General features: G+C 44.7%; 1 protein-coding gene across 1 annotated transcript; it reads right to left on the reverse strand.

Annotated features, from left to right (window-relative positions):
- Positions 1–4,575: 4,575 nt before the first annotated feature.
- Positions 4,576–25,965, reverse strand: LOC135808939 (2-dehydro-3-deoxygluconokinase-like). The gene is made up of 11 exons (XM_065322189.1): positions 25,716–25,965; positions 22,737–22,999; positions 22,395–22,530; positions 21,773–21,888; positions 20,001–20,134; positions 11,556–11,626; positions 10,969–11,068; positions 7,524–7,617; positions 6,887–6,967; positions 6,014–6,081; positions 4,576–5,486 (listed from the first exon to the last, which is right to left on the reverse strand). The coding sequence occupies exons 2-11, from the start codon at positions 22,972–22,974 to the stop codon at positions 5,424–5,426; spliced, it is 1,101 nt and encodes a 366-aa protein (XP_065178261.1). The 5' UTR covers positions 22,975–22,999; positions 25,716–25,965; the 3' UTR covers positions 4,576–5,423.
- Positions 25,966–27,723: the final 1,758 nt, after the last annotated feature.

Below are 27,723 nucleotides of genomic sequence, written 5' to 3' on the forward strand. Positions count from 1 at the left end.
TGTCGGTCGACTTGCGATTTTGGCTCGCACCCCCTCCCCCCAAATGAATCATGTTCGTTTCAGGGACGACAAAAAACTTTTGCGACGACCCCTAAGCTAGAAGAACTAGTATTCGTAACCATGGTAACTGTATTGGATAAAACACTGTGTACATGATTGTGTACTCACTGAGTAAAACATAATATTTGTGGATAAGAAGAACTACCGTTATTGCGAACAAAATTAATATCATCGGTCCCTTGATGTTCGTCCTAAAGACCTAAACTAAAGTCAGCAAAGAGGTTTGACTGTACTAGCAAGAGCTCATAACCAGGTTACTCTCCCCCCCCCCCCCCCCCCCCGCATACTGTATACTGGTAAGTACAAATTTTCGTTTGGAATTAACTTTCGCTATATCCGTTAGGATTAGAATTAGGTATCCCGCCATCATCTCCAACAAAGACCTACAGTGTTGGCCAAATGTTTGGGCCTACCCAAGAGAAAACAGGTTTCTAGAGAGAATCTTTGTATAGTGCACGAACAAAACTACTGAAGTTGGCTATCTACCGAAGAGATCATACTCTGATCCGTCTTTCGAAGGCTAGATAGTTGTAAAATAAAATAAAGTCAATTTAATCGAAAAAGCGTAGGCCCAAACTTACGGCCAAAATTAAAAAACAGCAAAATCCAGGTGGGAAGCTAATAGATATCAACTAAATCTAATCGAAATGATTTGTTTCCATGCTAAGAACCTATCAGTGAACTGTTTGCCCAATTTTACCACTTAGTAGGTCCTCTCTTTGCCTTGACGACAGCCTCCATGCGCGCCGGGATGGTCGAGACGGGTTTCGCGTACTTGTCCCTGCTGATCTTCCGCCACGCTGTCTTGCACACTTCCCCAGGCTGTGTTTCAGTTGATGGGACTTGGGGAACATCATGGCAGAGACAATTCAGTATTTCCCACAAATCCTCAGTCGGATATAGGTCCGGCGACTACGTCAGCCGCCCCAGTACGCGATATGGGCGGTCCGCCAATTACGCCTTTATCGCGTATGCGCGCGCAAATACATCATCCAGACCGCGCAACACATCGACCATGGACGGCTGCATACTGTTCTGCAGTATTCCTTGGTATTGGTCTGCTTTCATCGCTCCGTTAACGTTGTAGAGCCGCCCGACCCCGTTGCCGGCGACGCGGTCCCGTATCATGATGCAGCCACCACTGTGCTTGACTGTGCCAACAGTACACTCTGGCACAAGTTGTTCACCTGGTCAACAACTGAAATACACCACACCATCTGATGCTCTCATATTAAAATTTAACTCATGGGGCCACAGTACGTTGCTCCACTGGTCCACAGTACATTCTTGGTGGGCCCTGGCAAAGACCAGTTGTTTCTTCAATTTTCTGGTTGATATACGGTTTTTTTGTGGTCCTGCAGCCTCTCAGGCCAGCTTTCAGCAGTCTGGGACGTTCCGTACGGCTCGGGACATGTTTGCCACGGTTTTGCACCAGTCTGTCTTCAGCTCCCACGACAAAGTCCTTCTGCTAGCCAGAGTTATCACCTTGAGGTACCTGTCGTCACGAGCAGACGTCAGCCTTGGATGACCAGAACGAGGCTAATTCTTGCAGCTTTGCATCACTGCGAACCTGGTGACAGTTTTCTCACCGTGCGCGCACAAACGCGGGTCAAATTGGCGATATCATTCGAAGAGAGGCCATCATTATTCATCTTCACTGTCAACTCCCTCACGTCAGAGCCAAAGGTGCTTGGATCGACCCATGGTGAAGGAAAATGTCAAAAACAGCAACTAAAATTTGTTGTTCGTGTCGTGAGGACCACCACGTGTTGTGCAGTTGAATTTCCCGCTGGTTTTGCATCACACATTTTTGTACCGTACGGTACCGTACAAATTCAAATATTTTGGCCAAAAATTTGGGCCTAGCTTTTTCATGATTTTCACCTGAAAATTTGTTTTGAAGCGCACGTGCGCTGTAGAAAACATATCTCACGCGTTTTCATCGGGCTTGCAGCAGGTTTGAAGATACACAACCTGGCAGCACCACTGTATTGTGCCAAACCCCAAAAATTTATAGGTAGGCCCAAACTTCTGGCCAACACTGTATAATTATTCCAGAGCACACACACAGCCACTTTCGCACACCGTTGCTGTCCGCCGTTTCCGGATGTTGGGTCATGTTCTGAGGATGCCCTCAGATGCCCCGCCACAGCAAGCAATGGACAACTACTTCCGTCGAGATGTCACCGGTGTGCGTGGACGCCCGAAATCGAACCTGGCCTAGGCCTTGACGGATTATGCTAGCATAATTTTTCGCATAATTCCTACCAAAATCGAATAATCGCATAATTCGAGGCAAATTGCATACGAATCGCATAAAATTGGAAAAATCCGCCTGTTCGCATCAAATTCCATAGAGTTGTACATGTTCTACAAGTACAAGTAGATGCACTAGGAAGTTGTAGGTTTACGACTCCCTTGATAACATGTCCAGTCCGCTACAATCAGTGATGGTCGTAGCTAGGTTGGACGGTGTGTTGAGCCCGTTGAACCTTTGCTACTACAGTCCAACGCCCTCTACAAAAAATTCCCTTGTTATTTTGCACAGAACCATTATGCATTAGCAGCATATGTGAGCATAATGCGGCATAATATGATAACTTTTAGCATAAAAATAGCATAATTCTGCAATTTTTTCAGCAATGCGAAAAGCATAATTTCACGAAAATATTAGCATAATCCGTCAAGGCCTAACCTGGCCACGGCAGTCAAGGCAAGCACAGCTGCATGCCAGAGACATGCCACTTAAAGGGGAAGTATACCCTAAAATCAAATTTTCACCAGTTGTAGTCTTCTGGGTGCTGAGTCGAATGGTCTTTGTCCGAGGAAGCTGCGACGCTCCCTTCCTACTTGAATCCCAATCGAACTCGCGCACTTCCACCGAAACTGGGTGACTGCGCCCTACTAGATGGGGATTTGTATGCAAAATGTCACTAAAAGCGCCATTTCGTTCTTATAAAAGCACGGATGACCGCCATTGGCCCATATGTTGTAGTCTTTTGAACGCTGAGTCGACTGGTTTTGGTCAGAAAAGGCTGCGATGCAGCGTTCCTCCTTTATTCCCAATCGAACATGGTTGAACAAGCGGTCACGTGCTCCTGGGTGCCCAAATCACCTGGTCACCACGCCAGCAGGTGACAACTTTCACACCAAGGTTCAACTCGAGTTCAACTCGAGTGACAGGACTGCACCCAAAAAAGGTCAAACAGGCTAGTAAGTTGTACCCTGCAGGCACGGTGACCAGGTGACTGGTGTACGCAGAAGCACGTGACCACTTGTTCAACCATGTTCGATTGGGAATAAAGGAGGAACGCTACATCGCAGCCTTTTCGGATCAAAACTAGTCGACTCAGCGTCCAAAAGACTACAACATATGGGCCAATGGCGATCATCCGTGCTTTTATAAGAACGAAATGGCGCTTTTAGTGACATTTTGCATACAAATCCCCATCTAGTAGGGCGCAGTCACCCAGTTTCGGTGGAAGTGCGCGAGTTCGATTGGGATTCAAGTAGGAAGGGAGCGTCTCAGCTTCCTCGGACCAAGACCATTCGACTCAGCACCCCGAAGACTACAACTGGTGACAATTTGATTTTAGGGTAGACTTCCCCAAGACCATGACTGATCTGAGTGGGCTCAGAATGCGCGCTTTGGACAAGCAATCATGGAGGGAACTCTCAGCCTGAGCTGGTTTTGCTCGCGGCTGCAACGCACGGGGTAGTGAACCCAGGACAGAAGCGGACCAGGCATCATGACTTTGCACATCTATCGTTATGCTGCTTCATTACGCGACCTGTTTTATTATTATTATTATTATATCCGTTAGGGCCCAGGGGGCGCGAAATAGTTTTTTTTCTGAGCGTTCGGGGTGACGGACTTCGACCAAAAACGAAATTAAATTTTTTAATTTATTATTTTGGTACGTAACAAGCCGGCTGGTGCCATGCGCCAGTGCAGTGGTGGAGTGAAATAACGAAAGATTTCGTGAACGAAAATTTGTACTTATACAGTCAGTACAGACACACTCTGAACCACGCTCACTCATAATACCTAGCTACAGTCGACTCCTGACATAACGAACCCATTGTGCAGGAGTTCTACACAACGGAAGCTCTTTATAACAGAAATGCACTCACACCCTACAAACAACACAGTCATCATACCTGGCATACAGCCAGTAACAGCACGAGTGCACCTGGTTTGTATTGTCATGCTCCCCTACAAGATTATGATGCGTTATAAACGAAAACAGTTCGCTACAAAGGGTCAATTTTGTATGAGTTCAATGGTTCGATATAAATATTATCATGAAATTTGCTACAAGCGAGTCCGTTATAAGTGGAGACGACTGTACCTGTCCAGCCACATATCCACCACCAGGAGAGGACAGTACAAGTCACAAGTACAGAGAGCAGTGATGGTATAGCTGATCCATTGACTGCAGCACTATTGAAGAATTCCCTATCACACACACACCGCAAACTATCAAACCCATCGCACATCAGCACCTTTTAAAACTCATTTCAAAAAATTTCCACACGACCATAACACACCATCGCACACAAATAAATAGCATGAGAAGATCGCAAGCGTGTGAGCACCGGATAATCTTTGTCCCATACATTAGACAACAGAAAGGACTAGAACTGGTACACAGTGACACAAAGCACTACAGTGTTCACTGTAGCATGTTCTAGTAGGCCCATGAACAACTAAACAACTAAACACAGGAGAAGCAGGACTATTACATTCACAGCGTATCAGTATCTGTGGCAGTCTACCTAGATATCATATGAATCGTCAATACAGATCAGCAGCAATGTAGGACATGCCATGGTGCTAGAAGTAGAAGAATTTTTGATAGATATGTAAATTGTTGCCTATAGAGTTCTTGGACCATGGAACAGCATAAGGTGACAACAAGAACAACTTCATTTTGTCATTAAAATAAGACCACTCCAAGAGAAGAGGAAAGAACTACTGGTCATAACGAGTGTTGAAAAAAACATTGGTCATATTCACAATATACTTTGAAGGACAGCGCCAGAAGAGGTCCGCAGCCAGGGAAATCACATAGTCAACAACAACAAAAAACACATTGCATAGTGTCATGTTGAACTTAATGTTCTCAAAAAGTGGTTGTGGGTGTGAATTTTTCATGAAATTGTGATGGGATTAATATTCATTTTTTCTTAGTTGGTGGACTAGCCCGAGGAACCATAACAGGTTGCATAGTTTTGTCACAGTACCGTTCATACAGATGTGACGCTCTGACTGAGGATAATAGCATGAGTGCTCGAAAGTCTCGGAATCCACCCAGCAATGTGTGAACGCAGAAAACAGCAGCGTTGCCGCATGGCATTGCTTACTGGCATCTTCTTGCCTCTTCAGCCTCCAGCTCATCTAGACGCACACTGCTGAAGTCACCCTGAACAAGTAGAAATGCCAATCAACAGAACAACTAGTGACTAGAATGGACTTGGGTTTTGGTGAAGTGTTTGGAACAGAAGGACTGTGGGAAATGAAAAATGCTGCGAACAATGACACGTGTGAGCTCATGCGCGCACACACACCTTACATCTTATGCCTAACACCTGCCCATCGCTGAAGCGATGATAGCGAACAAGCTATGTTAGACTAGCAACTTGTTCTGGGATTACACCTTTCATCAGCACACGCACACACATAAGGTGCGTGCACACGCGTGTTCAATTTCACTCATGTATGCCCTTTGCAAAAGAAGCACGCAAATCAGCAAATGCACTGGATGTACTCCGGCAGATTATCTCTTATATCAATGATAGCGGACAATACCTGCATAGCGCAGATAAAGACTTTCACCAGATAACTGCACATACACATACCAGGTGAACACACGCATGCATGTGCTAAGAAAGACAAATCATCTCTACATTGCAAGCCGTGTGCCCGCCTTACAATGACTGCCGTTCTTACCAGCTTTGTTTGAGCAAGTGATGCAAGGGTGTCTCCGCGATGTGCTGCCTTCTTCAGTACACCCATATCTACAGAATGCGGATTCAAGAATCAAGCAACATGACAGCATTTGTACAGAATAATCGAAAATACTTCAATACACAGAGTGTTCAATGTTCTAGCGAAGGGTTAATTCGAGTGGTCTCATTTGGAATGGTAAGACCTTCTTCAAAAGAGGCAACACAAGGTTTTCCATTCGAACAATCTGGCTAAGTTTTCCCTCAAAAATCGTTATCTTCCTGTATCTATCGCATACCATTGCCAATTCTGTTTCGGTCAACATGAGCATGGCATCAAGGGGTCGCATGTAACAAAAAAATGCAAAGTAGCAGTAGAAACTAACAAAATCCTGCACTCTTCGTGAAAATTAAGCATTTTCTGTGCCTCTCACAGAATGAGACTAATGAGACTAGAAATGGCACGTAATGTCATATGAGCTTGTGCGAATGCTCATCCGAGAAAAGATGAGTCATCAACCAGATCATAAAAGAGGCTAGCACAATTACAGACCTACCAGAAAAGAAGAAAAAAAATCACGGTTCGCGTGAGACTCGGCTGGAAACCGAGGTTTCCGCATCTGTAGGAACGCCACCACCCTTCAAGGATCAAGGCGCAGATGCAGCTCCTAAAGCGGTGGGAGGTGAGTAGATCAGCTCACCAGCAAGTGGTCAAAGACCGAAAATCCCATTCACTGCATCCATGTTCTCCTCGTGCAGCCAGAAGTATATTAATATTGTACTCTTCCAAATAACACTCTTCAAACACAGCTTCACTGGCATGTATGTCACCTACGGAGGAGGTATTTTTTAAACATGGGCTCCTCACAATACATACCTTCAATTCCAGATACGGATGGAGAGCTTTCTGTGTTCAGAATTACGTGTAGGAAGCCAGCAACCCACGCATCACCACCACCTGATCACAGAGGAGAATTGGTAGAATTGAGTGCAGACACACACACAACACGACACGCATACACGCACACCCGCGTGCACGCACACACACACACATACACACACACACACCAATTCTCCAGGTGTAAGAAAAGGAGAACTGTAAGGAAAAAATGGGAGACGTGTCCAATTTCGAAAGAAAAGGTGTCAGTACCGACGCAATCCACACAGTCCAGTTAGCCAATTTAGTAACCGAACGTTTTCGTTCCCTTCTCATCATGGGTAAATACAGGGAATAATGGAAAAAAAGTCAAATACAGCAACGTATAGAGCTACAGCAGAAGCATAGATCGAGAACCTCACGCTATACGTGTGGAAAAAATAAAATTCAGCTGAACAGGTCAAAAATAGGGTGAAGGTGAAGAAATGACTAAAACATAATGTATCACTAACCGACAGACAATCAGCAATCGGCTATCGGCTATCAAGAGTCATCTGTTGGTTAGTGATAGTTGTCGTGAGCTGTACAGAGATGATTTTTCAGTTCATCATGTTTTAGTTAAGATAAATCTACTCACCTAGATGCTCAACCAGTTTGCTGGGGGTTCTCGTGGAGTATGTAGACACTGATCCTTTACAACTAGCTACAGTTGACCATCTTGCTTGCTCATTCTATTCAAAGACGCAGATAGGAAACCGGTATGTTAGAATCAAGTTCATGTACCCATACAAACACTACAGATAGGAAACCGGTATGTTAGAATCAAGTTCATGTACCCATACAAACACTACAGATAGGAAACCGGTATGTTAGAATCAAGTTCATGTACCCATACAAACACTACAGATAGGAAACCGGTATGTTAGAATCAAGTTCATGTACCCATACAAACACTACAGATAGGAAACCGGTATGTTAGAATCAAGTTCATGTACCCATACAAACACTACAGATAGGAAACCGGTATGTTAGAATCAAGTTCATGTACCCATACAAACACTACAGATAGGAAACCGGTATGTTAGAATCAAGTTCATGTACCCATACAAACACTACAGATAGGAAACCGGTATGTTAGAATCAAGTTCATGTACCCATACAAACACTACAGATAGGAAACCGGTATGTTAGAATCAAGTTCATGTACCCATACAAACACTACAGATAGGAAACCGGTATGTTAGAATCAAGTTCATGTACCCATACAAACACTACAGATAGGAAACCGGTATGTTAGAATCAAGTTCATGTACCCATACAAACACTACAGATAGGAAACCGGTATGTTAGAATCAAGTTCATGTACCCATACAAACACTACAGATAGGAAACCGGTATGTTAGAATCAAGTTCATGTACCCATACAAACACTACAGATAGGAAACCGGTATGTTAGAATCAAGTTCATGTACCCATACAAACACTACAGATAGGAAACCGGTATGTTAGAATCAAGTTCATGTACCCATACAAACACTACAGATAGGAAACCGGTATGTTAGAATCAAGTTCATGTACCCATACAAACACTACAGATAGGAAAGCGGTATGTTAGAATCAAGTTCATGTACCCATACAAACACTACAGATAGGAAACCGGTATGTTAGAATCAAGTTCATGTACCCATACAAACACTACAGATAGGAAACCGGTATGTTAGAATCAAGTTCATGTACCCATACAAACACTACAGATAGGAAACCGGTATGTTAGAATCAAGTTCATGTACCCATACAAACACTACAGATAGGAAACCGGTATGTTAGAATCAAGTTCATGTACCCATACAAACACTACAGATAGGAAACCGGTATGTTAGAATCAAGTTCATGTACCCATACAAACACTACAGATAGGAAACCGGTATGTTAGAATCAAGTTCATGTACCCATACAAACACTACAGATAGGAAACCGGTATGTTAGAATCAAGTTCATGTACCCATACAAACACTACAGATAGGAAACCGGTATGTTAGAATCAAGTTCATGTACCCATACAAACACTACAGATAGGAAAGCGGTATGTTAGAATCAAGTTCATGTACCCATACAAACACTACAGATAGGAAACCGGTATGTTAGAATCAAGTTCATGTACCCATACAAACACTACAGATAGGAAACCGGTATGTTAGAATCAAGTTCATGTACCCATACAAACACTACAGATAGGAAACCGGTATGTTAGAATCAAGTTCATGTACCCATACAAACACTACAGATAGGAAACCGGTATGTTAGAATCAAGTTCATGTACCCATACAAACACTACAGATAGGAAACCGGTATGTTAGAATCAAGTTCATGTACCCATACAAACACTACAGATAGGAAACCGGTATGTTAGAATCAAGTTCATGTACCCATACAAACACTACAGATAGGAAACCGGTATGTTAGAATCAAGTTCATGTACCCATACAAACACTACAGATAGGAAACCGGTATGTTAGAATCAAGTTCATGTACCCATACAAACACTACAGATAGGAAACCGGTATGTTAGAATCAAGTTCATGTACCCATACAAACACTACAGATAGGAAACCGGTATGTTAGAATCAAGTTCATGTACCCATACAAACACTACAGATAGGAAACCGGTATGTTAGAATCAAGTTCATGTACCCATACAAACACTACAGATAGGAAAGCGGTATGTTAGAATCAAGTTCATGTACCCATACAAACACTACAGATAGGAAACCGGTATGTTAGAATCAAGTTCATGTACCCATACAAACACTACAGATAGGAAACCGGTATGTTAGAATCAAGTTCATGTACCCATACAAACACTACAGATAGGAAACCGGTATGTTAGAATCAAGTTCATGTACCCGTACAAACACTACAGATAGGAAACCGGTATGTTAGAATCAAGTTCATGTACCCATACAAACACTACAGATAGGAAACCGGTATGTTAGAATCAAGTTCATGTACCCATACAAACACTACAGATAGGAAAGCGGTATGTTAGAATCAAGTTCATGTACCCATACAAACACTACAGATAGGAAACCGGTATGTTAGAATCAAGTTCATGTACCCATACAAACACTACAGATAGGAAACCGGTATGTTAGAATCAAGTTCATGTACCCATACAAACACTACAGATAGGAAAGCGGTATGTTAGAATCAAGTTCATGTACCCATACAAACACTACAGATAGGAAACCGGTATGTTAGAATCAAGTTCATGTACCCATACAAACACTACAGATAGGAAACCGGTATGTTAGAATCAAGTTCATGTACCCATACAAACACTACAGATAGGAAACCGGTATGTTAGAATCAAGAGTTCATGTACCCATACAAACACTGATGAGTACGGATACTGTAAGTCTACAAATATTTGCCGCATATTTATTTTCGGCCTGGTCATATTTGGTCGAAAATTGTTTGCAGCCGAAATTTTGTTTTGCAAGGTTCAATGTGCCAGTGTATACAGGTGGCAGCAGTACAGGCCGAAAATTTCATGTAGCCGAAATGGGTATTAGCCCTGGAAGGCCGAAATTTGAATGGGCCGAAATTTGTCGACTTCGGTGATCACATAGCAAACATTCCCCCCCCCCCCCCCCCCCCCCATACACACACACATACACACACACGCACACACATACACACAGCACGCCACCAGAGAGCTATTGGGGATATCCTAGTGGCCCTGTGGGTTTTTTCCTGGTGGCCCGAACCTATGGGCTATGGGCATAACAATGCAGCTTTACTCCCATTCTATAATTATAATATCAACATTATTTTGCCAGCCTCGGAATTGGTTGCCCAGTGAGTAGATTATGACTTTCTCCCACACCACAACATGCAAAACTGAATGCAGGTAGGAGAGACAATGCAATGATTTTGAGCTGCTCAAAAATACAATCCATTACGAATCATTGCCAGTCCATAGTATTCCAAAAGAGAGCGCAGAGCAAGAAAAATCAAATAACGTTACACAGATTTACCCATAAAGCAAGTACAGGAACATGAATGTCAAAACAACAACTCACACCATCCAAGTGATTGGAGCATGAAATTGCTAGTGATTTGCACTTTAGCTCCTCTCGTAGTCGACTTGCGAGTCGCTCATCCCCAAGAACTTCTTCATCCCTGTTTGTTCACAAGTCAATAATGTCAGGAACACAACAGAACAAGCCGCATGACATGGCAAAAGTAGGCATAGCATCATGTAAGTCATTCCGATGTTATGTCAGGATCGCTGATCCGATTCAAATTACTGTAGCAGAAGTATGACGAACAAATTTAAAAAATTGGAAATCACATGCAGAACTACTGCAGCTTGGTCACGGTGATTGACAACTGCCATGTGTAGTGGTTCTACAGAATGCATACCTGTTACATAAAAGGATACAATGACAAACAGTGGGATGTGCATCCACTACACCATGCAATCCTGCCTTCGTGGCACATGTACATAGAATACACTTGAACACCCCTTCATACCGGTGACAGTATATCCGAGCGGCCGTATAATTGACTGCTGCAAATAGACCATTGGTTCCATACAACCAAATAGATGAGTAGTTCCGCACAACAGCTGCAGGTGTAGCCTGTAGGTGTGGACAGCAGAACTTACGATAACTCCTTCCAGCCACTTAGCTTGGACTTGGCGATTGTAACAGCTGTACTGCTGCTAAGAATGAGCAGCTGGACACAGGTTTAAAACACACACAGTACACAGTCAACAGTCAGACAACATCACAGACCACCGCACATATCTACTAGTGTGCTTGGCAGAAACAAAACACAATTGTACTCCTGGTATAGACTCAGAAAGAATTTTCTAGCAGTGTTCGCCTGGATGCATGATGACCTGCTAAGGTTCGAGCTGGATAACACTATTAATTTTATCACAAATTCTCCGACCTGGGTATTGTTGACCATTAGCAATTTAGCATAACCGATATCCTGATGCTTGGTAGTTTCAGCAATGAGCTGATTGGTCGCAACACCATTGTTCTTGCATGGTAGAAGTGCTGATAGTGTTGCTCCTGTTGTTGTTGTTGTTGTAGCATTGCTCATTATCTACTAGGTGGCAGTTGCAGAGAGCAGCTCAAGTCATGCAAAACTATGCCTGCCAGTGCAGTAGACAGTGCTGCCAAAGAGAATATGACCTAAATGATTCATCTACATTGACTTTTCACCATTCGTGATAATTTACATATATGTAGGACTCAGTATAGAGTCCATGCACTATATGATGTCCAGCACCCTATATAGAGTCCATTGGTCCAAAATCCACTATACAGAGTCCAGGAGTCCACTCAGTTTTGATCAGCTTCATCCTGCCGCGCAATCCCCTATAAGGAGTACACTTTTTCTACAAGTCCCCTATTCACGGTCCAGGAGTCCAGTTTATCCAGTCACGCCGTCCTGTGTGTTGTGCCCAAAAGAGAACAAACACCTTTTCAGTTTTGCTTGCCTCGTGGCAGCGCATTCCTTTCTTCACTTCAGCCATGGCTGCCAGTTCTGCTGTGCAGTTGCTGACAGTAATCTGTCTCGAGTAACCAAGGAGGATAAGGAGACGTTCAAAATCAAATCTGGAAAGCGTCTTGTGGTTCTCGGAAGACGTTTGATCAGTGCCCGGGATGAAAGCAGAAATTGCAGAACGAGAAAAGTTCAGCACAGTTCAAATCTGACGAGTCAGGTACACCGACACTCTCTTTCGTTCGACGCCACAAGGATCCCCTGTTTGGCTGGCCATTGCTGCCAGTAAGACGTTTGAACGGTTTCATCAGAGCGAGGGATGAAAGCAGAAAGCGGAGAACGAGAAAAGTTCAGCATAGTTCAAATCTGACGAGTCAGATACACTGACACTCTCTTTCGTTCGACGCCACAAGGATACCCTGTTTGACTGGACAAGAGCTGCCTGTACCACCGTGTCAAAAGGCTGTCCAACTACATGGCAGGACGATGACTGAGGTAAGGAAGCTTTTACTCGTTTCGATTGGTCTGCTGTCCTGTCGTAATATGCTTGAATTTTTTTTCCATTTTTCAAGGAGCGTATCGCGTTTGTTTGATGTTGCTTGAATGAATGCCCTAAAAGTAATCAACCGCTTCGTAATAGTCCTCAAGGACTGCAAGGACTTTGCATCAATCGTATACGATCGTCTAGCTATCATCAATTATTATTTTATTTCATGAGAAATGTATTTTTATCCCTATGATAATTATGTGAACTCCACGACACTCTTCCTCTACAAGGCTCTAGTATGATGTCAAATACAATGGGATCCACAAACACAGTGCCAGTGTACTAGTAGTAGTACTAGTAGGAGGAGGATTTCTTGTATGCCGATGACAAGAAAAAGCTTCTCAAGCTAATACATGTACTCGTATTCCATGAAGTAACCGTTTTGATGTCACAAACATGACACTGTGTCAGTGAAACTGCCTCGTGACAACAAATCATTGCATTTCCATCGTGGGGAAGACTGACTGACGGCAACGCTGTACAGATTGTTCAAATCATCTCATTTCAATTTAGTTGCAGTGAAGTGAAACACTGTGTACACTACATGTATGGTGGTGTGTCTGTGCGTCTTGAGTGTGCACAAACGATCTTATGCCTCATATTACTAATAGATTATTGTCCCCACCTTCACCTGTTCACAGGTCTTTGAGTGGATCGATTTTCATTGAGCATCACATTCGTTGAGAACTTGGTAGTTGTGTGCTCCCATGCATCATTACGGTAATAAGCGTATCCTTGTGCTATCTATTTGTTGCAGGTGTGCTGATCTTCAGAAGCTTGCGGAACTGAGTGCTGCTGAACATTTGCATGGCCATGAGCAATGGTGAAGCTTGCTATTGCACTCTCAGCATGTGCTAGTATTATGCTGACTACTGCACTATGATACTCTCTTACACTACTACATGTACATGTATGTAAACGTGCGCGCATCCGCCCACGTATGCATTCGTTTCGTATAATTATTTGTTATCCCTCTTGACTTTACGTGTAAATGGGTGGACGTTTCCATGGCTGTTGGAGTTGCATGTGTACTGTGTCTCTACTCTTTTCTTGGTGTTTTCTTGGCGTTGTATAAGTTTGTGTGTGTGTGTGTGTGTGTGTGTGCGTGCGCGCGCGCGCACACACAATAATTTGAAAACAAATAATTAACCCTTGGCTCTCCATTATTCTCTTTCGATTCTTGGTTTTTTTCTAGGTATTTTCTTGGCGTTGTGTGGGTGTGTGCATGTGTGTGTGTGTGCGTGCACAATAATTTGGCAACACTACATGATTGAGATATTGTAATTTACAGCGTCTGGGAAGAGACCACTTGATTTGAGGATGGTGTTTGTAGGGTTTTTCATGTAATGATCTGGCTGCAGTGGCGCCTCAATACTTATTTTTTTTATCTTGAGAAGTGAATGATGTAAAGGATTAAAGGGAGAGGCCGTTTTCTGGTTAATATTCACTGCTTACAGCAGATCCTATGTCTAATTTCGAACTCTGGATAGGGGATGCCTAATTGGCTGGACTTTATACAGGAAGTTTTGTCCACATAAAGACTCTTTATAGTTGATTTCAAAGTTTGGACTCCGTACAGTTGATTTTGGACCAATGGACACTATATAGGGGTGAAGCCAAATGGCTGGACTCTATACAGGGAGTGATGTTCATGTAAACTTTGAGCTCACAGTTGATTCCAAGTTTGGACTCTGTACAGTGGATTTTGGACCAATGGACTCTATATAGGGGTTGGACATCATATAGGGGCTGGACGCTCTACTGAGTCCAACATATATACCATCTATTGTACTTTTGTTATGGTTGTTGTTCTCTATTGCTTCCTTGCCTGTAATTCCTCTGACGAGAAGGCTCTGAAAGTTAAGGGCAAACAACACTTTTAAGAATAACGCCGCGGCCCTTGTTGTTGACTTTCCTATTGCAATAATTTGCTTCTTATCTTCTCGTAAATTTTTATTATTATAATGGAGATTGGGTTGACTATCATGATTTAGGTCCGAGGATGTACTACTGAGAGTGCCGAAATTTGGACCCGAAATAATTATGCACACACGCCTGATCTATCATTATGTATACAATAAATGAGGAGGCCGAGGGTTTATGACCAATAAAAACTATTATAAAAACCGAGGTCCGCCGAGGCCTCCTCATTTATTGTATTTAGATTCAACCAGAAAAACTCCTACTAAAATCTCCAACAACAAAATTAGTGGATAGCTGTTATTTTGGAGTGTTTGTTCTCGACAAGTATTAGTTTGCTGAACGCAGGGAGTCGTAAAATACCGGTATTTTACGACTCCCTGCTCCCTGGCTGAACGGCCATGAATGATATCCAGGCGCATGCTCGATCATCGTTCTCTTTCTCCACGTGCTTGGTGTAGTCAAGTAGGTAAGCATGCTCGATGATCGTTCTCTTTCTCCACGTGCTTGGTGTAGTCAAGTTGGTAAATTTTGGTCTAGTCAAGTTGGTAAATTATTTGTGTTTTGTTCATGGCGGAAAAGTCGTCGTCGTCACCTTCCACTTTGTCATCAAAGGAGGAAAGGGACAAGCTGATTCTTGATCGTATTCCAAAGAAAACCGCTGAGGCAACTGATTTTTGCTCCCGCAGTTTCTGCAAGTATGCTCAGGACTCGAAAAAGAAGCCGGACATTGCTCGAGATTCGAAAGAAGAGATTGCTGAGGCACTCGAGTGCTATTTCGCTGATGTGAGGAAGAAAGGCGGCGACATGTACAGTCGTAACTCGTATATAGCAGCAAAAGCGTCCATTCAACGGTATTTGGCTATAAAGAGGACGGCGGCTATCAACATCTTCACAGACCGGGAATTTCGCAGAGCAAATGAAGTTCTTGATGGCCTCCTGAAAGACAAGAAAAGGAACGGCTTGGAACCTGCTGTGAAGCATAAGGATTCAATTTCAGACGATGACTGGAACACCTTGACTGCACACTTTGCGGATGTCCTAACGTGCAACGACCCGAGGAAGCTCTGCCAGTTTGTATGGTTCCACGTAACCTCGAAGTTTTGCCTGAGAGGTGGCGAGATTCAGCGGCTACTGTGCAAGAAGGACTTGGTTCGCACCATTGTTGATGGCAAGCCGGTTTACAACCTCGCCAAGTCTTTCATGTCCAAGAATCACCAGGGTGGCTTGATAGGTTCTAACCATGTAAGTGTTGGCTGCGTGCAAGACGAGCTGCAAGTTTCTGCCCTTGATCTGTACATCTCTAAGTTGCATCCTGAACTAGATAGGTTTTTTCAGCGAGCTAGAGTCCCAGCAGGCACTGTTGTACCTCCTTCTCTGTCAGTGTGGTATGGCAATTCACCTTTATCGCACAATCTTCTGAATAAAATGCTGAAGCGTATTTCTGAGCAGGCTAGCCTTTCCACATTGTACATTTATTTATTTATTTATTTATTTATTTATTTATTTATTTCACCTTCCCGTGGCCAGAGAATATAGGCCAATATGGAGGGAGGGGGGCGGTAGCCAGCCATGGCAGTAAACAAAAACAAAGCAAAAATAAATAAATATTACACATTACTGGAGGCAAAGAGAAACAAATGTGGATGAAGAACTAGCAGTTATTAGAACACGAGCTTCATGTTGGCCTTGAAATCCTTTAGCGTACAAGACGATTTTACTGATAGAGGCAGGGCCAGCCAGAGAGAATAAGCAGCAAAAAACGGAGATCTGGTATAAGCTGAGGTTCGGGCTTTAGGTAAAGTGCAGGGATTGCGCGTAGGACGAGTGGGAAGAAACCAGTTATATTTACGCAAGTGTGGCGGGGCTTTGTCAAGACGAATAGAATGAACAACAATACACAGTTTTCGATCCGCTTGACTAGAGATAGGGAAGGTGTTAAACATATCATACAGCTCGGCAGAAGGAAAGTATGATGGTTTGCGGAAAAGGACTTTGAGTATCCTCTTATTGTGGACTTCCAGGGTACTCATTAACGATTTACCAAGTAGGGATGACCAGGCGGTTGAGCAATAGAGAAAAATGGGGAGAATATAGCAATGATAAAAAAGGCGAATGCATTCAAGCGGTAGGTGGGAGCAGTGAGACACGAGGTAGCCAACAGCTTTACTGACTTTGCTACAGATATAGTCGACATGTCTACTAAACGATAAGTCTGAGTCAATGACCAAACCAAGATGCTTGTGTTGTTTTACCACTGTGAGGTCTGTGAGGGATCCGGGAAGAGTGAATGCATAGGTTGGCTCTGAGTTCGGCAGGAATAATATCTCAGTCTTGGCGATATTAGGTCTTAGTCTCCAGGTAGTCATCCACTGATGGACTTCGTTGATACCGCGCTGGAGACTGTCTCGCAGCCTGTCTAGACACTCATTGAACCGGAGCAGTGCAGTATCGTCAGCAAATAAGGACACACCTTCAACATGACTGGGAAGATCATTTATATACACTAGGAAAAGGAGGGGCCCTAGGATGGATCCCTGGGGCACTCCGGACAGAACAGGTGAAGCATCTGAGAGAGTTCCACCTACAAAGACAACTTGCGTTCTGTCGGATAGGTAGTCTGTAATCCACTCCAGCGCTGAGTCACACACACCGAAAACTTTGGAAAGTTTAGCAAGTAATGCACGGTGCCACACGGTGTCGAAAGCTTTCTCGAGGTCGAAAAAGCACATGGCAACTTTCCGCCCCATATGACGATGGTCGGCAATGTTTTGGATCAGCTTGGTGAGCTGTAGAGCGGTCGAGTCACCACGACGAAACCCAGATTGCGCGGGATCCAGAGCAGGAGAAATATGATTATACAATTGATTGAAGAAGAGCCGTTCGCAAAGTTTGGAAATACAGGACAGGAGGGAAATTGGGCGATAGTTACTAGCTTGAGATTTGCTGCCTTTGCACTTGTAAATAGGCACAATTTTAGCCAGTTTCCAGTCAGTAGGGAACTTGCCTGTGGTAAAGGAGAGGTTAAATAGGCGGCTAAGTGGAAAAGAAATCGCAGGAGCTAGCTTCTTTATCATATTGTTCGTGATACCGTCTAGCCCTGGCTCTTTCCCAGATTTCAGGTTTGAGATGGCTTTACGAACATCTGCTGTAGTGATATGAACGCGGGTGAATTGGCGAGTAAGACGAGTGTCATATTGGAGAGGGGGTATTACTAAACGTGGGTCATCAGGCACCGCGACAGAGGTAAACTGCTTGTTGAGGATGGTTGCTTTTTGGAAGCTGTCGGACACCAGCAGCCCATCAGGGCTTGCAATGTCAGGGATGCCAGGTTTTACTTTGTGCGATCGCTGACTGAGGACAAACTGGTGAAGCGTAGTGCTGCCTGAGGTAAGTGTTGTTTTGATTGAACGAATGTACTGGCGGTGGCACCAGCGGGAGAGATGTCTCACCTGGTTCCGCTGTGCCTTATATGCTGATAGGTTGTAGTCCGTAGGGAATTTCTTGGAGAGGCTGAATAGGTCACGCTTCAACTTGATAGCCTTGCGTAGTTCAGTGGAAACCCATGGATGATATTTGCGTGTAGACCCTGGGGTTGAGGGAGTTCGATTTGGTTTGCGGGAGCTATGAAGGGGAACATACTTGGACAGCACAGTCTGCAGGACACTGTGCAGGTTACTAAGTGCACTGTCCACGTCTGAGGATATTAATGAGTTCCAAGGTACTGAGTCTAAGTCTGCATTGACCGCCTCCCACACAGCAGGTGTGACGTGTCGGAGATCGAAAGACATAGAGTTAGGCTCCTGAGTTTGAGACGTTATTTCGCGGGGAGACTGAGGCAGGGGGATGTCGAACTGGCAGCACACAATGGCATGGTCTGAGGCGCCCAGAGGGCAGTCAGTTTCGACGCAAGACGAGAGATTGGCACGGTTACTAAATACCAAATCCAAGCAGGCTTGGACACCAGAGGGTGACGTGTATGTACATGTGTTGACGAGTTGGTGAAGACCAAATGGACTGAGCGTGCGGTACAATTCAGCACCGGCAGTATTGGTGGAATCTGTCGAACACCATGACGTGTGCTTGCTGTTAAAATCACCTGTCAAGATAACGTGAGAAGATGAAAGAGGAAGAGTAATGAGTACGTCTTCGAGAGTCTGGCAGTACCTTGCTATATCTGTTGGCTTAGCAGAAGGTGGACGATAACTGCAGCAGAGGAGGATCGGCTCAGCTGCAGCCGGATACGGCTGGATTTGAACCCAAACGGCTTCGCACCCATCGCGAGCTAGATCGGGACGCATGGCAACAGACTTAAACTTATTCTGTCGAACAAGGATAGCGACACCACCATAACCTCTTGCACTTGTCCCGGACTTATTCTCTGCAGGGGGCCTGTCCCTCCGGAAGGTGTCATAACACGTAATATTAAGTGCGATATTCGGGTCGAGCCAGGTTTCAGTTAGGCAGATTATGTCAGGCTGCCACTCTTCAGCAACAATAGTAAGCTCTGTACACATGAACCACTGTTTGAGAGCGACGACGATAGTACGTCTCAAGGAAGCTGGTATTGAAGATCGAAAAAATTGTGAGATATCGGGCCACAAAAATCCAGCTTCCTTGACAGCGTACGATCGGACGTCTGCTGAACGCGCTTGTGATTTATCAGCAGCCATTGACTCGAAGCAATTAGTGTCACGTTCTCATTTGCCCCCTGCTGCTGTATCTGCTACTGCTGTATCTGCTGCTGCTGTATCTGCTGCTCAGCCTATGCATCCTGTACTCTGTGATGCTTCGAATATGCCTGGATTTGTTTGGAACGCTGGCAGTTCCACGTTCAGCAATGTCACATTCAACATTTCGCCTCCACCGAAAAGAAGAAGAAGCCGTGTTTACAACTGAAGAAGACCCAGGAAAAAGACACCGGAAGGCGAAGAGATCCACACCGCAGAAAGAACAAGTGTTGAGCTTTCAGAATCCTAAAAAGGTGTTTTTATGAACTGTTTTTATTGGATAATTGCCATCAGGATATGATTATGTTCAATAAAGGAGGTTTGTGTCAATTGGAGATTGACTTGGATTTTTTATGAGTTGAATCTAATTTGGTATAAGGACAATACCATGCCTTACCTCAACGGACGATAGGTATGGAGCGACAATGTACAGTAGCTCACCCAGGCTTGACAATGCTGGTCGATGATTGAGATCAATGGACACGGGCACTTCCAAAGCCTTCGCCTGCTCCAAGAAAGACAGCCATGTAGCTGAGATGGAGAAAATGCAACACCAGTATGAGTTCTTTCACATGAACCAAATAATCCAATAACCATTTCCAGAAAGGCACAGTTGAAATGTAATTTTTTTCCGCAAAACTCAGTGAGCACAATGAGTACGTTTTGCTCTTTTAGGTGCTTGCAACAAGTCAGCCTCTGAAGGATATGCTGGTGTCGTCTTTCAGTCTGGTCAGCCTCTGAAGGATATGCTGGTGTCGCCTTCATTCGCCAGTCCCGAGTGCCCCCGAGAGTGTACCGAAAGGAGAAGAGAAGGAGGAGGCTAGTTGAATGATGTACATGTGTCGTCGGTATGAGTGGTGGTCAGTGTATGGCGCAGAATGTAGTCTACTCAATGTTCATTGCAGTTTGTGGAGTAGAGCATGCGGGAGAGGTGGAGCAACATGTCAAGGAGCGCATCCAAGACCATTACAGAAAATCAAGAGTATGCACATTGCAAAAAGCAACCTGGGGAGAGCATTATGCATTGCACCAACCTGGGGAGAGCAATATGCATTGCACCAACCTGGGGAGAGCAATATGCATTGCACCAGCCTGGGGAGAGCAATATGCATTGCACCAACCTGGGGAGAGCAATATGCATTGCACCAGCCTGGGGAGAGCAATATGCATTGCACCAGCCTGGGGAGAGCAATATGCATTGCACCAGCCTGGGGAGAGCAATATGCATTGCACCAGCCTGGGGAGAGCAATATGCATTGCACCAGCCTGGGGAGAGCAATATGCATTGCACCAGCCTGGGGAGAGCAATATGCATTGCACCAGCCTGGGGAGAGCAATATGCATTGCACCAGCCTGGGAGAGCAATATGCATTGCACCAGCCTGGGGAGAGCAATATGCATTGCACCAGCCTGGGGAGAGCAATATGCATTGCACCAGCCTGGGGAGAGCAATATGCATTGCACCAGCCTGGGGAGAGCAATATGCATTGCACCAGCCTGGGGAGAGCAATATGCATTGCACCAGCCGCTACAACACCCTTCCACCGCGCTGTTCATTCTTTTCACATCACCATCAATACTTGCAAAGAAAGTGTTGTATGTGAACTGCAGGATAAGGGACGCCATCCACATATCCAGACGCGACCCTTATGTTGGAGGCTACTTTACAATTGATATTGTGCATTTCGGTTGATGATAACTGGTACTTCCCCCTGTCCTGCTGTCATGAAGTACTTGTCACACAGTTGTTCTACTGCTCACCGCAATGTTGTAGGGGTTTCCCTATCACGTCACTCACACATGTGTGTGTGTGCATACAATGTGTGTGTGCCTAAGTGGGTAACATTCAATAATGGAACATATGTACTATTATCGCGTATGGCGTAAATCATTCCACTTTGTTTTGTATGATATAGGTCAACCTCCTCAGGCTCCTCGATCCGGATGGTGGCTCCTGGCCGAAAATTTGATTGAAATGGAACAAATTTGCAACAAAGAGACTACTTGAGTTTGTGATGGTGTAGGGTGTATCAATGCTAATTCATAGCTGCTGATCATCATATTATGCATGTACTTCAAAGTAGTCTGTCACAGGTCAATCAAAATTGAACAATGTCATCATTAATTTTCAGGCCGGGCATGGAAAGTTCGGAAGATATTGCGACCAACCTTTCGGTGTTTCTCCCAGCATGGGTGTAATACCAGTCAGGTGAAGCCAGCGCGTACTGCTTACAATAGAGAATAGGTCAAATGTACCCGTGCGCATTCTGCTGAACGCCGAATTGCTGTACAAACAGACAGAGCCAAATCCACAAGCATGTCTCACATTAGTGGATTGTTCGAGAAAGGACAGTATTATATTATTGACCTCAATCCAGATGTATGAAGGCACAACGTGGCATTCTGCAACTTCAGCATATGCGGAATAAATAATTGCCCACGCAGCTTGGAGTGAAACCAATCTTAGAAAGAAGGTGCATCTAAGATTATCATGTTTCGTATAACTGCTCAGATATCGCACAGTCTTTTGCTGTGGGAGAACATGTAACACTCTCATGTGTGACCTAGCACTAGTACGTCTATTCAGCAGCACACTGATGCACTGATGCTGACGCCTCTTTGATCCACGGCCAGATATAACTATTTCATACAAGGGCCCTGCGTTATTCGGGAACTCAATACTAGGCCAACACAAACAATAAGAGGATGGAAAAAGCGTTTTAACTCTGAGTTTCACGCACTAAGCGTTCTGTTTTATTAGGCCAACACAAATAGATAGTGCTGAAATTACCTCCGTTGATAGTGAGGTGTTGGTTGGTCCTTTAGGAGGTAGTATGTTCCCATCTCCATGTTTGCAGTTCGTTGGCACCAGCGCATGTTCACACCAGCCTTCTTTATTTCATGGACAGCTTTATCCCCTAGAGCACCTGGAAGCAGGAGACATGCCAACAGCAAACACTGACAATAAGGCGTATGACTTAGTGATTGGAACTAGAAAGTATTCAACCTGTGAATAGCAAACACTGCAGCTATAAGGCGTTAACACAACTTGAGGCAGTCCATCTGTGTTCCTTTTACCATAGTACAATGCCATGATAACTGTAGATTATGCCATGAGATACAAGCTCAGTACCTTCAGGAAGGATGGATGCCCAGCTTGTTGGTTTACCAAGCTGTGCTAATGCAACAGAGACGTTGACCTCAGCACCGCCGACCGTCCGTAGAAAGTACTCGCCTACCTCGCTGGGATAACCTTTGCTACTCGCGCTAGACGGTCTCTCTATCGGTAGATACCGGAGCATGGCTTCACCAAAAGTGGTTACATCGAATGTCTCCGAACAGCTGTTTACACGCCGCTGCCTTTCCGTCATTGTGCTCGTGGGCAAGAGGACGGTGCTACATCGGGTAAGATATCAGAGATCACATGCCATCGGTCAACAGCTCCAAAAGACAACATCACAACAAGCAAGGACATCTGACCTGATTACCTGAATTAAACTGTTGTCATTGGTTGGTTGTGCAAGTTCAAGCATGCATCTAACACTGCCTGGTTTAGATCCTTTTTCATGAGACGCACTCATGTGTGACACTTAAACGTGCCTGCTGACTGATATGATTGTAGTGTTTCACACATTGCATAAACGGCACATCAACGACCGTGCATGCAGAGAACTGGTCACCTATACCTTCAAAACATGCCACCCGGGTATTGCATCACAACACTTACAGTGCTCACGTCCAGTTATTAATCAGGATATTGGACAACCTTTTCTCAAAGGATATAGTCACAGAACAGTTTCTTGTACACCCTACTGTACCTACTAAAAATTACAGCGTTTAATATTATACAAATTGATTGAGAGCATTGTACATCGCCGAGCATTAGGCCATGGTAAAATATTGTTTGGTTCTCAAATACGCGTGCATCAATGTTTGGCAGTGCACGGAAGAATTCTTCAATTTCTGTACAGCTAGGCTAGGCTGAGAAACTGCGCGTGCAAAACCATATTATTTTATTATTATTTATTATTATTTGAGGGATTCCCCAAAGGCCGAAGCCTAAATCAAGGGGTCTCCGAGAATAAATATACGTGTACGATGCGTGTACAATAGGGTGCAATCCTTAAAAGGAAGAACATATTAAGATTAAAAAAAGATTAATGAGAAGGGGTTAAATAAGAAGTCTGAGTAGAAGCAAGCGAAAACGTCAGGCGAAATTACTGGTCAGTCGGCGACACGCATTTTTCACAAAAATTTGCGTTTCACCTGTATGCGTGTACTCAAGTCTCATCCTGAGCACGTTTTTTTCTTTCTTTTTTTCAGCTCCAGTATAGCTGTATTTTTCATTGCAAAGCCGTCCTCGATTGTTGTGTTCGTTGTTCAAACGAAGTGGACATTCAATCATGAAGGCAAAGGACATAGCAGCCTGATTGGAGTTTCTCGTGGCATAGGACGGCCACACAGAGACACTTTGGGATTTTCTGAATATAAAATACCGTACGCACGATGCTGAGATCAATTTGTGCGATATCAAATTGTTTGTGATCTACCACATCGAGCAGAACGGGATCCAAACACAAGCTTACCGACGGTTAGGCTGCCGACCTGACTGGACAAATGATCCCTGGCTTCATCAGACGCCAGAAGTCGGACACCATGTCCTTTGCCGCGACGTCCATCTCCAAAAAGAACTCCATCTTCGTCTTGAAAAGGCTTGACATACTCAATATTAAACCGAGATTCGCGGTCTCACCCTTTCTTAGATCGAATCATTTTTTGTTGTAACAGTTGCAGGGCAGATCCCCGCCACTACTTCAACAGAAGATGGCTCCAAAGCATGCCTGGAACAAGCCATATCGAGTTTGCAAGCCACCCCTCTCAGCACTTTTTTTGAAGAAATTCGAAATTTCAATGGTGGAAGGTATACTATGAAGAGAATTTCAAAAAGTATGTTTCGCGGAGCGATCGCTCAACCTACGTCATTCAAACTTTGCAGGATGGTTCAGATGTACATGCTAGGCATGGAACCACAGAAGATGATATCACAGCTGACACACCGAGTCACACACACAGCAGATTCGTGTGCACAGATACTAAATTAGTGGACGTCGTCATCTTCTTCCCGCTGATCTCAAATGTACTATGACGTGCTATTTCGCCTGACGGGGTACTGGTAAAGAAGGGGGGTAATCAGGAAGTGAGAAAACCTCGAGGATGGAATCTATACCTGTGGAAATGGGACTTAACGTGCCGGCTAAATACACCACGTATGAACTGCGTTCGGATCAGGGAGTCTACTTTACGACAAAGTTGCCTGCCCACCCACCCCGTTTTAATGGGTGTCTTGCGCTGTTCTTCTTGATATTCTATGCCAATGCGTGTGGCATACGACATATCCCGTTTATTACATGTAGTTTCTTGTTTTCTCAATTCTTGGGACCGACTGGCGGTGGGGCAGGAAGTAATGAAAGAGATGGAGTTTTTGGCCGGAAGGCGTGTTTGTCCTCTAGCCCGGTCGAGCGGTCGTGGCCAGGAATGTAGGGAGTCATTGCTTTCAGGCGCTCCCCAGTCACCCATGTTCACCACTGACCATGCTGTTTCTCCTGATTTTGCGGCCCTTTCTCCCGCATGCTTGTGGTGTTTTGACTGATTTAGAGGTCTTTCCACTATGTATCTACTATGTGGCTGTGAGTGTGGTTTTCGCTTCTACTCGATTTTGGAAAACCACTACGGTGGTGAGTGTGATTGCTCTGGTACACCACTATCCCATGTACTGAACAGTTGCTCGGTGAGTGAAAAATAAAATACAACATCCGCCCGCTCGCACCGATTTCCACAGGCTAATGTCCTGAGCATGAGAACCAACTATAATCGTTACCATGGCTATATGAATATTTTATTGTTTTGTAATATTTGTAACATTTATCACCAACCAATAATTTTAATAAAACCGAGAGCCGGGAGCGGACAACCCATTTCTGATGCTTTCACGGCCGAAGCATGGCATAATACACTCTCCTTTCAGTTTTCAGCTTGGAAGAGTCTCGGTCTAAGCCATCACTTTGTCAATAATGAGAAAATAATGAATGATGAAGCCGTTTGGAAAACTTACCTGGAGTCGATGGTTGGCCGAATTGTTTTGTACACCTGGAGCTAATGAAGATTTCGCAAGACCGCTACTGAATTGGCAACTGGACAAATCAAAGCGGTGCTATTCACAAGCAATTAGTCACGTGGGAATGAGTCGGAACAATAATTTTATCGCAAACAGTAGGAACAGCAGCTATTTAGCCAAACGCCCCAAATGACACAGGCAATAATTATTGACAAGATTGCCAGCTAGCTGGCAGCTCCCCACTGCTGAAGTACTGCCTGGGCCCTACTGAGTACTGCGACTCCGCGCTCGACTCCCCCTTATATGGGGGTACCATGGATACGGCCGAAGACAAGTGCATCATCATGATCATGCATGCATGCAAACAGCTAATAATTATGTAGAGCTAGAGTCGTAATAGTACTACTAGACTAGAGAGTAGAGTGCCACTGCCAGTCAGTCGATCGTGGGCGGGTAGGGATCCCGTGCGCATTTTCATAACGCCTGAGCTGTACAGTAAATATCGGATATAACGTGCCCCTTTGATTTTCGAAAATTTATCACTATATCCGGTGCATCACTATAGCCGATTTGCATGTTTGACCGACACATGGCACATGACTGCACATGAAATGATGCGCACACGCTGGAAAAAGCATGCTGAAAGACTTAAGTGCATGCATGCTCCGCGGACTGTGTACCGGTGCATGACACAGAGCAGTGCATGGCAGTGCAGTACGAGTACAGACTGTACAAGTCATGTACTACTAGAACTTCGATACATCATGTGGCATGGCTGCCTCTTAAAGGGGAAGTTAAGGCAAAAATTAAAATTTCACCAGTTGTAGTCTTCGGGGTGCTGAGTCGAATGGTCTTGGTCCGAGAAAGCTGAGACGCTCCCTTCCTACTTGAATCCCAATCGAACTCGCGCACTTCCACCGAAACTGGGTGACTGCGCCCTACGAGATGGGGATTTGTATGCAAAATGTCATTAAAAGCGCCATTTCGTTCTTATAAAAGCACGGATGACTGCGATTGGCCCATATGTTGTAGTCTTTTGGACGCGGAGTCGACTGGTTTTGGTCCGAAAAGGCTGCGATGCAGCGTTCCTCCTTTATTCCCAATCGAACATGGTTGAAGAAGCGGTCACGTGCTCCTGGGTGCCCAAATCACCTGGTCACCACGCCAGCAGGCGACAACTTTCACACCAAGGTTCAACTCGAGTGACAGGACTGCACCCAAAAAAGGTCAAAACAGGCTGTAAGTTGTACCCTGCAGGCACGGTGACCAGGTGACTGGTGTACGCAGGAGCACGTGACCGCTTGTTCAACCATGTTCGATTGGGAATTAGGGGCGAACGCTGCATCGCAGCCTTTTCGGACCAAAACCAGTCGACTCAGCGTCCAAAAGACTACAACATAAGGGCCAATCGCGGTCATCCGTGCTTTTATATGAACGAAATGGCGCTTTTAGTGACATTTTGCATACAATTCCCCATCTCGTAGGGCGCAGTCACCCAGTTTCGGTGGAAGTGCGCGAGTTCGATTGGGATTCAAGTAGGAAGGGAGCGTCTCAGCTTTCTCGGACCAAGACCATTCGACTCAGCACCCCGAAGACTACAACTGGTGAAATTTTAATTTTTGCCTTAACTTCCCCTTTAATGTTCAGCGTGTTCTCCAAAAAAAAGCCTGAGCTGTAACTGTAAGTGTAACCCGGCCGGGGGTACTAACCCCCCCCCCCCCCCCCCCCCCCCAGCTCACTTGTGTCGAAGTAAGTTAGGGCGCGTTCGTCACTCCGTCACTCTTTGACTTTTCGAGGAGGTTCGTTTTTCTGGCCATATTAGCCTCTTCAGAAAAACGAAGCTCCTCGAAACTCCACAACCTCACCCGATGGGAGAGGTGGATTACATGTATGTTGTAGATCCGAAGAGTTTGGAATAGCTACTACTAGGACTAGTACATGTACACGTCACGTAGTACGTGGAGATGGTCGATCTGATCGGACGTCATCATCGCCATGACAATTC

Source organism: Sycon ciliatum, chromosome 2 (genome assembly GCF_964019385.1).
Source record: "Sycon ciliatum chromosome 2, ocSycCili1.1, whole genome shotgun sequence".
Classification (NCBI taxonomy): domain Eukaryota; kingdom Metazoa; phylum Porifera; class Calcarea; order Leucosolenida; family Sycettidae; genus Sycon; species Sycon ciliatum.

Coding starts and splice junctions, on each gene's coding strand:
- LOC135808939 (XM_065322189.1), bottom strand. CDS start 22,974: ATGACGGAAAGGCAGCGGCGTGTAAACAGCTGTTCGGAGACATTCGAT. Junction 22,531..22,736: donor GGCATCCATCCTTCCTGAAG/GTACTGAGCTTG, acceptor TCCTGCTTCCAG/GTGCTCTAGGGGATAAAGCT. Junction 11,069..11,555: donor AGTGGCTGGAAGGAGTTATC/GTAAGTTCTGCT, acceptor GTGAACAAACAG/GGATGAAGAAGTTCTTGGGG.